Below are 12,419 nucleotides of genomic sequence, written 5' to 3' on the forward strand. Positions count from 1 at the left end.
GAGTAAGCAGACTTAAATAATCCTGAGAGCAAAGGCCTAACTTAGGAAGAAGTGATGGTAGAAATACTGCAGAAAGGAAAGTTTAAAAGCGTTTGTGACAGAAGACTTTGCTGAATAGAAACGGGACCAACAGAGAAGTAATGGCTGCAGGCACCATTACTAAGACATTTGATAATCCACATATATATTTAGAAGGTATAGAACTAAGGTCCTGATCAAGCAAACACTACCCATAAATATGGTAGTGACACAGAGACTCAAAATATCTTTTTTTTTTTCTTCAAAATATCAACCTGATTGTCAACCTGCAGTGTGGACACAACTGCTGGCCCTGAGAACTTCCAACCATGATCAACTTGGCAAAGTTTATTGCTCCAATAAATAAATTTTTATATATTTTTGTAGCTTAACTCTTAGTAAAAATTAGAGCAGCACAAATACTAAAAACCAAAAGTACAACATAAAACACAGATGGAGCTGAGTCTTAAGTGTAGGTAAGACATGGAGTCACTAACCAGTTCTGACACTTCCCATCTTATAAGTTTTCCATCTTTATAAATTTGTGTTTCATTTGTCTCAAAATTTGCCTCATGCAAGGAATAAAAACCATTACTCTGATCTTTTATAGATTATGAGAAATACTTACAAAGCACTCTGCAGCATCATCCATAAGGCCAAGTTGAAATCGCTGCTCATCTTTGAAGCTTTCTGCAAGAGCATGCCTTATGTTATCTGAGGGAAGTGCTTTTTCTCGACTGTGCTGAAATTGTGCAAATATTGTCTGGAAATCAAAAGTATATCAGTAAGTTTAATGGCAATAACTTTAAAAACACTTCAATAATTTCATTAAAACACAGAGAAACTCAAAATACTATACTCAGAAACCAATACAGAGCAGGCTTTTGCTCTCAAATTCCATAAAAAAAGTTAGTTATTCATGTCAGTTAAATATGGAAATGGTTGGCCCCATCACGAAGAGCGTAAGAATTAAACATTGTAGAGTTCTAAGGTCTCCTTTTAGAGACTTTTGTTAGGCTTGAGGTGGGGCCCATTTCAAACTGTTCCCCAGATGATTCTGATAAAGGTTGTTTAAGGAACAGAGTTTTGAGATAAGCTGCTGTATAGGCATGAAAATTATGTTAACTGAAAGTAAACATATAATCATACAAAAAAATGTAGTGATTTGCTAATCTTTTTTAAAAGCTAAAGTTAATTTAAATGAACTTTTAAGATTTTTTGTTTCAGCTGGCAGAATAGTTCAAGTAGTAGAGCACCTGCCTAGCAAGTGTGAGGCTCTTTTTTTTTTTGATGGTTCTGGGGTTTGAACTCAGGACCTCATACTTGCTAGGCAAGCACTCTTCCACCTGAACCATACTCTAGGCAATTTTTTGTTTTCTTTCATAAGGTTTTAATAAACCTCAGAAAATGACAAACTAATTTAAAAACAAAAATAAAGATAACTTAATAACAATTTTCTACTACTATAATAAAAGTTTATTTTAAAACATGCAAATGTACATATTATAAGAGTCACAGAAGACCTAATGATTATTTTTAAATTTTTAGGAAAACTCCCCATGCTCCTAAGTTATCAATTTTTCCTCAATGATTTCTCACCTAAGTCTAAGAAACCATGAAAATATCACACATGAATATGAGGTTATAGGTGCTAATCTGGTTATCTATATTCCTTATTGACTTTAAGCAAGAAACAAAACTTTTTAGTAAGTTCTACTTTTATGATAATCATTTCATGGGGAAGAATATAGGGAAAAGAATTTTCAGTGACAACCCACCAAATAAAAATTGGTCATATTCATTAGCTCAAGAAGCCATGTCACCTCAAAAACAAACAAAAAACCTTAAAGCCAATATATAGTAGGTTAGAAAACTATTTAAAAAATCTGTTCCTCTATTGCAAAAATAATACATGAAGGTATCTGCAAGAAAAGCTTTCCAGACAAAAAGAACAACAGTGAGAAGACTTGGGAACAGGAGCCAGCTCTGAGAAATGGAGACCAGTTTGGCTAAAGGACAACGTATGCACAGATGAGAGATTTTTGGTTGGAGCAGAGTAGGGGCACAAGCAGAGGGAAAAGGTAGGAAGGCTGGTATTAGTGACTCACTATTAAAGAGTCAAGCCAAAACCTGAAGTATTCTAGTTTTTACAACAGGAAAAAACATTCAAAATTTACTGTGGAGTAAATAAAATGTGATACTGTAATTTGATCTAGGTTTATTCTTCATTCTGGTACATAGTACAGTGACAGTATTGTACTGTGTTTGAAAAAGATGATAAAATTTCCTCTTTTGGTGATTTATTCAAACAGCCTTTCAGAAACATAAAAAAATTAAGGTAAATAATTTTTTTGGTTTTGTTATTTTCCTATCTATCTCTCTATATATACACACATGTTTGTGTGTGTGCGTGTAGGTTCATTAAGAATATTCAAGAATGTAAAAGAGTAATAGTTTATCTATAAAAATATGTTAATAAAATCTTAAATTCCTGGGCAAAAGATTTTTAACAAAAATGGGTTGCTAATAAATACCGAACTCCTTGTTTCTGTCTTTGTCTCCTTTCTATTAATGCTCAGCTTGGTGGCCAAAAGAATCTAGTTCAAACGGATTATGTAACTCTTCCACTCTACACAATCCCCAAATTTCCTAAGTTACTCAAAGAAAAAGCCAAGATTCTCACAAAGCTCTATAAGGCCCTACATAACCTGAACTCCTGTCCCAGTTACTTATTGCCCTATTAACAAACCAGCCCAATGCTTTGCTACTAGAAAAAAATAGCAGAGCATGAATCTGCAATTTGGGCAGAATGCCTTATCTCTGCTCCACTTAGTCTTTTGAGAGTTTAGATGCTGGGACCTAGAATTATGTGAAGGTGGCTCACTCATGACTAGCAGTTGATGCTGGCTATTGTCTGGACCTCTGCTCTTGCTGTATCCAGAGTATGACTACATGTGGTCTTTCCACAGGGCTGCCTGGCTTTCTCAGAGCACAGTAGCCTCCTTTTAAGAAACAGAGCAACATGGGAACTGACCTTTGCTAATCTAACCTAAATGTGTATCTTACAGAATCAGGTCTGCCATATTCTATTTGATAAAAATTGTCATTGAGGCTAAACCATGTTCAAGGAGCTACTCTGGACAGGAAGATTCAAGGAACTACTTTGGACAGGAAGAATGCAAAACAATCTGCAGACTTGATTTAAAGCCACCAGGACTTCCCGAACCTGTGAGCTCATCCCTTACCACTCTCTCTCTTCCTCACAAGGATTCTGTCACCCAGGTTTCATTGGTGTTCTTGCATATGTGACATTACTTCCACTTTTCAAGGCCTTTATAGATGTTGTTTCTATATCTTTTTTTAGTTTAGTTTTTTTTTCTTTTTCTTTTTTTTTTTTTTAAGATAGGGTGTCCATATTTAACCTAGGCTGGCCTTGAACTCATGCTCCTCCTGCCTCCGCCTCCTGAGTGCTGGGAATACAGGCACGCACCACCATACTTGGCTCCTGGAAGGCTCTTCTTCTACAAGGCCTTTTAGTTCACTCTGTCACTTTTTCCTGGTCTTAAGCAAAATGTCATGTTCTCAGTGAGATTTTTCTGGCCATTCAACACTCTCTCTTTCCTCGATTTATTTTGGCTCCATGACCATTATTGTCATCTAATATGCTGTATTTTCTTCTTACTTATTGTCTCCTCCTCCCTAAGAATATAAGCTCCATGAGCACAGGATATATATTTTTTTTTGTTTTAGTTTTTTGAGACGGGGTCTCACTATATTGCCCAGGCTGGCCTTAAGCTTGCAAGACACCTGCCTCAGCATCCCGACTGCTGGATAGAGCAGGGATTTTTATCAGTTCTACTCACTGCGATATCCCCAGTAAAGACAATAATACCTTGAACACAGTAGTAGCTAAAATCATTTGCTAAAATGAATAAACAACTATTTCAAAATAATGAAAAAGATGTTAACAGTTTTATACTACTTAGAATATTCATTTTTAGCTTTTCTTACATAAAAGTGGAAAGTAAAACCATAAACTTGAATAATTCATGCTTTAAAAATTCAACTTCAAAATAATGAATCTCTTTATAATGAATCTTAATTGCAAAAATACTAACCAAATATGTCAACTATCAAAGTTAAATTTTTGGAGAAGCAAAATTATAATAATTTTTACAAGTATTAAAAAATTACCTTCAATGCACAAAATATGCAGGCATCTCCCTGACAAACATGTCCAGTCAGAACCCGCAAGCTTCGTCGAAATATATCCAATTGCCACAAAACCTAAGCAACAGATATAAGGAAAGAAAGAAAACAGAATGGAATTTTTCTCACTGTAATAAAAAGCAGATTTAAGATATTTCTAAGATTTGCAAAATGTCAATTTTTTAAATCTCCTGTAAATAAAAAATATATAGCCATCAGATACAATAGCATGTATAAAACTATTACACACGTATATCAAAGATGGGATTCAATATTCTTACCAACTCACATTAAAAGTCATGACAGGAATAGAGCAAAGAAAAATTAAGTCCTCCGTTAAGGATCTGATATGAGCAGGAAACGCAGGATACTAAACAGAGGACTTGGCAGAGACATGAAAGAGGAAGGGATTATAATACTGGGAATAAACTGAAATCTAGGAAGGAAATATAATTAGACTTTAAAGCTAAATAGAGGTCAGCATATTGTGGCAAGGGAAAAGTGTGACCAGAAGTGTGTGTGGTCACTCAGTGTAGGCTGGATGAGAAGAGGGTATTTGTGTGGAATGATAAGAAGCAGTAGCTAAGGAACCATCTGAATATGTTTTCTGTAAAAATTCTTTAATCATCTGCTACTAAGAGACAAAGAAAACAAAGAGGAATATAATTGTTAAGGTAAGTCAGTCCAGTCCCTAAAAATCATTCTGCAAAATCTAGTTTCTACACAATGGGCTAATAATATCTGCCTTACAGAGTCCTTGTAAACATGAAATAATATTTAATAATATGTAAGGTGTTTAAAGCAGGGACTGGCACATAATTGGCATGCAACAAATACCACCAAGTATGACTGTGAAGTTCCCCTGTAGCTTTTAGTCATCTCCTCAAATAACGTAACTTAGAAAGCCCATCAATGGTTTCTCATTTCTCCCAACTAAACAAGATTTTAGTAAAAGGTTAATAAAAACAAATTGATTTTAATGGTCCCTCTATTTTCAGCTACTCAATAACTAAAGGCCATTTCTGATTTTCTCTTTGAAAGTTGCTTTTCCTTAAAGCATAACAGGACCCACTTATTTATCATAAATGATTCAGTGTTTTGCAAAGTACTTGGTACTGTTTAATAACTTTCTTGCATAAGATCTTTTAGCAGACCATAAAACACTACACAGAAATCCATTTTCAATGGATTCAACAAAGATGAAGATGAATGAGAGGGGACCTTCAGATATAGAATAGAACTGTGGTTAGTGACACAGCTGTGAAGGCTGATTGCCTGAGTTCTAACTCTGGCTTTACTATTTACCAGCTCTTGGACTGACTTGGATAAAATATTGCCTGAGCCTGAGCTTTCCCGGTAAACTGAGGATAAAAGTTGTACCTATCTCCTGGGGTTGTTGTTAAAAGGATAAAATTAGATGACATATGTAATGTTTGGACAAGCATCTAATGCATAATAAGAACACAGTAAATGTTGGCTATTAAATACAACTTTGCTTCTAACTCAGAAGATTTAATACCACACTAATATGTCAAAAATATTTGATTGAATGCTTTCTATTAAGAGTTTAAAATATTCAGCTAATAGACTACCCTGTATAATCTGTTCATAAAGTTAGTGAAGTCTTTTAAATGTAACTGTAATATGTTCTGGGAATACCAAAAATTTTAAGTTACACTGGATCAAATGACAGAAAAATTACTTTACATGATTTTTATAAAAAACTTCTACAAAACCTATCACAGAATTATTCTAATTAATACTTGTACTTTGCTTAAATGTTGATTATATTCTACCACCTATTTTAAAAATTAATGTCTAAGCTAGTTGTTGGATTAACTTGTTTTTAGCAATCTACACCTCTTTTTCATTACTTGCACAAAGCAATTTAACATTAACCCTAACAAAATTAATGCAAAATTATTTTTTTAACATTTATACATATTGCTTAATTATTCCCCCTACATCAATGCATATATATACAGGCATTTAGTAAAGAAATACAAACTTTGATCATTTTCTTCACTTCAAAACAAGATACAAAAGAGGATGAAATTTGAGCTGGATATGGTGGCTCATACCTATAAGCCCAGCTCCTTGGACTCAGAAACCAGGAGGATCGTGGAGATCAGGAGGACTGTGGTTTTTGGCCAGTTTGGCCAAAAAGTTCGAAAGACTACATCTTAACCAACAAGCCAAGCATGGTTGTACATGTCTGTCTTCCAGTTATGTGGGAGGTGTAAATAGGAACTGTGGTCCAGGCTGACCCAGGGAAAAACATGTTCAAAAAAAAAACTAACCCAAAAAGGGCTGGGGGTGTGGCTCACGTGGTAGAGCACCTGCCTAGCAAACATGTAGCCCTGAGTTCAAAATGCTAGTGCCTCAAAAAGAGAGAGAAAGAAGGAAAGAAAATACAACCCATTAGGCCAAGGAAGGAAAAGAAAAAAAACCTTCAAATGGACACTGAACAAAATTTACACAAATGACAAAATTAGTAGATAACTACATGAAAACAATTATTACAACTGCATCTCATATGCATAAGGGGCCAGAAGTAAGAACAAAGTAGAGATATGCAAGAGATGTTAAATGAAACTTCAGATGTATCTAAGATAAAAAAAATGAATGAGATAAATAGCGGATTAGACATTACAAAGGAAAACAATTAATGAACTTGAAGACACAGGAATAGAAACCATAAATAATGAAAAGAGAAAAAAGTCTAAGAAAGTGAAGAAAACAACAGTTAGCTGTGCAACGACTTCCACCAACTACACAGAATTGGAGTCATCCAAAGAAGGGGAAGAGACAGAAAAGCTACTTAAAGGAACAAAGAGTTTCCAAATTTGATTAAAATTATAAATGCACAAATCCAAGATGCTCAACAAACCCAAACACAAGAGATATAAAGGAAACTATGCCAAGACACAGCATAACTAAATTGCTCTAAACCAGTGATAAAGAGAAAATCTTAGAAGCAACCAGAGAAAAAGGACACATTACATACAGAAAAACAACAATCAGAAGGCTTCATTAGAAACAATGCCAGCTAAAGCACAGAGAAACAAAATCTTTAAAGTACTGAAGGAGAAAAATGTTGGGAGGCCATTAATGCATGAAAATACATCTTACAAAGCCAAGTGAAACATAGATGTTTTTTCACACATACGAAAGCTTAAGAGATGTTAACAAAGATCCTGCAAGCAGAAAAGCATGCCAGATGGAAAGGTAGATATAGTCAAAGGAGTGATGAGCACCAGAAACACTATTCCTAACAACTCAGGAGGCAGAGATCTGGAGAATAGCAATTAGAAGCCAGTCTGGGCCAATAGTTTGCAAGACCCCATCTGGAAAATACCCAACACAAAAACAGGGCTGGCGGAGTGGCCCAAGTGGCAGAGTGGCCCAAGTGGTAGAGTGCCTGCCTAGTAAGCATCAAGCCCTGAGTTCAAACTCCAGTACTGTAAAATAAATAAATAATTAATTTCCATTTTCTTTACTATAAAAGTTTCTTTACTCATAATTTTCTCATGTTATGATGTGCTTTTGTCTCCCTAAACTATTTATATTTATAATGTGGGAGCTAAAGAAAAAGACAGAAACAGGGAAAATGCAAAAAAGGAAAAGATCTGATACGATAGAAGCCTTTCTGACAGCCCAATTCAGTCAAAAGCATTTAATTCCAGGTTTTGGGTATTTGATACCTTCTTATATCCAGTGCAATAAATATTCTCTTGTTCAATGCCAGGAGAATCTTTGAGCCAGACAGAACACTGACTGCCACTTAAGGGTTCTAAAGTAAACTAGAATCAATGCTTTCCTTATATGGAGTGAGTTAAAGAACTTTCAGGACTGACATCTGTCCCAGTTAGCAGACAATGTGAACACGGTTTGCGTCAGATGTCTGAGCACTTGCCACATTGTATCTGTGTTTATTTATTAAATAAAGTGAGAAATATTTTTGTCTACTGTCAGTTTTCAGGAGAAAAGAAACTGGAACTGCTAAATACAAACCAAATTATACTTAAGAGAGGTTATCTATCTAAAGCAGAAAAGCAGCTAAATAATACATTTGTTAATGAAAAGAATTTCATTTGTTAATTAAAAGAATTTCAAGGACAGAAGCAAATGAATTAACCTTCAATTTAACCACAACAGTGATGCCCAAATTATGATTCCAGAGGTGACTTAAAGGCCACTGAGGAAGGTAAAAGATTAGAGTACTGAGTACTGAGATTAGAAAAAAAAAAAAAATTCTGCATTTCCATTTCTTTTCTTTTTTACATTTCCATTTCAATCCAAAGTAGTTTATTTCTTTTTTTACCCTAGCTACTGGGATCAACATTGGATTTCTTTTTCCCAAAAAAAGGTGGGGATGGAAGTGTAGCTAATTAAAATAAAATTTTATTTTTAGAAATAATTCTTAGTTTACTAAACATTTTAAATAAAAAGGTTTTATATTATAGTCATGTATCATCCTGTTAAAAATTTCCATTTATTACAAAAATCAAAATGCCCAGCCAAAATACTTTTGTCCCCATTAAAAGTGATATTAAGAAGTCACTGTTCTTAATTTAGGTATTAAAGATGCAATAAACAAAGGTTTCCTCCTTCAGATCACTTCACTTCATGGGCACTCTCTCTTGGGAAACACCTCCAGCCCCAACTCTGAGGGCTCAATTCTCCCAGTTTATACTTTCCTATCTCAATAAACTCTCCCGCTTTATTCTCAAAAACAAACAAACAATTATGTCCTGAAAAGTACTTTAAAAACTGTTAAAAGTAATTATGGTCTCACCTGCACTGCACTATTAAGAAAGCAGCTGTTTTGTCCTGGTTCATTTAACAAGCCTTTGGTAGGGGCTAGGGACAGCATACTTCCAGCTTGATAAGCTTTTCCAAGATTGCCACCAGGTTTCCGTAAGAATTTTACCCATGCCATTTTCAAGCAATTTTGTTTCCATTAAAGCTAAGAATTATACATATGTAATATTTTAGATGATAAAAGAGATGATGTCTCCAATTGTCCACTTAGATTCACTAAAGTCTGTTTTAAGAATTTAAATTTTCAAGTCTGTAGCTTTCCTAATGTTAGAAATTTTGGAAGACTTTGACAAGTAAAAATAGAATGAGTGAATGCTGAAGTTCCAAGAACTAAAGAGAAAGCTATTTTAAACAAGGCCTTACAAAATTTATGTGTTAAATTTTAAAGGAGAACTACACATTGATGAAAAAACACTTTTAAAACTGCTAAGAACATCGACGAACAAATTATTTTCTTTAACACAGAAATCATTTGCCTTGATGGGGTTAAAAAATACAAATTGATGATACAAAAAGATGCAGAGTTGGCATTTGGCAAGATTCCTCTGGTCATTTGTTTTCCTTATTTTTTTTTTAATAAAAAAGAAGTTTGTCTCTTTTCCAGTTGAAGTTATCAAAGGTGACTTCATATTTCATATCAATATGACCTCAAAGCACATCTACAAAAAAGAAAATAAATGTTTAAGTAAAAATAAAATCAGTTCAAGAAAATTCCTACTTTTATTATTTGAACACAAATTTTTAGTAGAGAATTAAAACTCATAAAAAGGATTAGTGCTAATAACACTTCAAATTATGAACATTTATTTTAGCATTCAATTAAAAAAAGTCAATGACATTAATCACTACTTACCCCAAGATTGTAATATTCAAAGGGTGATTTATAATGAAAATACTCTACAAAAAAACTACAATTAAGTTAGCTTGCAGGCCTCTATATTTGCCAACACTAAATTGCTTCAATAAACAAATACACATACTCTATATTATTTATCTTCTACACAAAATCAAGGTTTTCCAAGAAAGTCAGTCATTTTATTTAAATTGTTACATATAACAACTCAGAAGAAATCTTTACTTGTTAAACAAATCTTGGTGAATTAAATTTCCTTATTCACAAATGCATGCTCTTGGTTTAATAGACTTTAAATGTTAAACTTTTGAATTAAAAACCATTAAGTAGGCCAGCACAGGTGGCTCACACCTATATTCCTAGCTACTCAGGAGGCAGTTCAAAACCATCATGAGCAAATAGTTCACAAGACCCTAGCTCGAAAAACCTACCACAAAAAAGAGCTGGTGGAGTGGCTCAAAGTATAGGCCCTGAGTTTAAGCCCTAGTACCTCCCTCCCAAAAAAACCAAGCCAAAACAAACAAAAAAAACCCATTAAGTATCAACAAAGTTTTGTTTAATCAAATGAATTTCCTTCCTGCATGTTTTACATTCAACAAATAGATCTTGAACCATGTACTTACTGCACCAGGTACTGAAACTAATGTAATGAGGAAAGTCAGACAAATACCACATACCATGACACCAAGATAAATTATAGTGTACTAGAAGGGTTATGTGCTAACAAAAAACAAAGAGGCAGGATGGGAAAAGTGTGTCACACAGGAAGGCTTGAGTTGTTAAATAGGATAGATAAGGAATCTCACTAAGAAGCTTCCATCTGCGACATGATTTGAAGGAGCCACCTGATGGAAGGAATTCCAAGTGAAGTGGACAGCAATTTCAAAGACAGTGAGGTTGGATAATACTTGGTATAGTGGAAATAGTAACAAGCCCAGTGTGGGAGGATGAAAGTTAATAAGGATGAAAGTAGAGAAAAAGAGAGGTTATGAAAAAGACAGATCCCATAGGGGTCTTACAAGCTTTTTGCAAGGATTTTGGCTTTAAACTCTGGGTAAAAGTCATTGAGTTCTGGGCTGGAAGCATGGTTCAAGTAGTAGAGCCCTTGAAGCCCTGAGTTCGATATCCAGGAAAGATCTTTCTAGTTGTGACCTTTGCCACTTCAGAGAATTCACACCCTACACAAAGTCATGAGATAGAGAAACACTGCTACCACCCCAGTGCTAGTGGAGGGAAAAGGAGATTATTACATCAAGAACATAAAGAATACAGGTGACCTGTAAGGTCCCTTAAGCAGGGTAACAAGAAATTAATTTTAGGAACCAACTCTCAAACTGCATCACCCCAATTCAAGCCCCTACAGATACATCCCTCCCTCTACCCTAAGTCTCCCTGAAGTCAGCTGCAGATACACAAATTAGAGCCTAGTCTTTTACCCTTCTCCCCAGGTAAATATGACCAGCTTACAACTTGGCCTGTTGGGAAAACATAACAGACACTTAGAACGTATGAGCACTATGACAAAGGGGAAATGAGTTGAGCAATCTGTAACACAGGAAACAAAGAATAAAGAAAAGAAACAAATTTAAAATAAGCATAATAAATATCTGTCAACTGAAGATATATATAGATTTGAGCCCCTGCTAAAATAACAAACCCGAAGCCTGAGTTAACAGCAAATTGAATAAAGAAGAAGAAAGTATCAGTGAACAATAAATTCAGGTCAAGAAATTCTTCTATGAAATACTAAGAAAGATAAGACACAGAAAATATAAACATGTTTTAAGAACTAAGAGCCATGGATAAAATATAAAACTGTAAATATCTAACAGGACTCCAGAATTAGACTGAAAAATTCAAGCAAACAAAATACATTAAAAAATTCAAACATAATGGGAGGAAGGAAAAGAAGTAGGACAAAAATTGTGAAACCTTAAATGAGAGCAAAAATAAAACTGTACTTTGCAAAAACTAATACAATAGACAAAATTTTTATAAGCCTAATTAAAGAAAAAGACAAATATAAACACCAGTGGAATTGATTAAAGAAAAGTGAGCAGATAAATAAGCAACCAAAACAACTGTAAAAGAATACCACTTAAATCATTTGGAAATGACTCTGAAAGCCTAAAGGAATGTGTAATTTATGAGCAAAATACAAATAATCAACCTTAATCCAAGAAGAAGTGTGAAAATGAAAACCATTAACTAGTTGAGGAGAAAATGGACAGCAGACAGAAGTCCTCTCACTGAAAATGGCACCCAGAACAGACAGACTTACAGTCAAACTTTATCAAGGAACTACTCAATTCCAGTGTCAAGTTACTGCATGGTGCAAGGGAAAACAAGACACAAAGTAGCCCTAAGGCATTTCATGAAAGTAATGTAACCTTAATATCAAAATATGATAAATGGGAAGGGGCTGAGGAGGAGAGACAATGGGGGCAATGTAACTAATGTACAATATAAGTCTAATCGGAATTGTCACTATGAACTCCCCCCATCATGAATATAT

General features: G+C 34.4%; 1 protein-coding gene across 5 annotated transcripts in view; it reads right to left on the bottom strand.

Moving 5' to 3' along the window:
* Window positions 1–12,419, bottom strand: part of Usp53 (ubiquitin specific peptidase 53) — a 59,134-nt gene that overhangs the window by 35,006 nt on the left and 11,709 nt on the right. For 3 of the 5 annotated variants that reach the window (XM_074041621.1, XM_074041623.1, XM_074041622.1), the window contains exons 2-4: window positions 9,026–9,710; window positions 4,213–4,305; window positions 647–781 (exon numbers count right to left, since the gene is read on the bottom strand). In XM_074041621.1, the coding sequence (XP_073897722.1) occupies window positions 647–781; window positions 4,213–4,305; window positions 9,026–9,169 (372 nt within the window). In that variant the 5' untranslated portion in view covers window positions 9,170–9,710. Of the gene's footprint in view, window positions 1–646; window positions 782–2,219; window positions 2,320–4,212; window positions 4,306–9,025; window positions 9,711–12,419 lie in introns of those variants that run through there. The other 2 variants (XM_020167072.2, XM_074041624.1) reach the window with 2 other exon arrangements.

The sequence above is a fragment of the Castor canadensis genome, chromosome 9 (genome assembly GCF_047511655.1).
Source record: "Castor canadensis chromosome 9, mCasCan1.hap1v2, whole genome shotgun sequence".
NCBI lineage: Eukaryota > Metazoa > Chordata > Mammalia > Rodentia > Castoridae > Castor > Castor canadensis.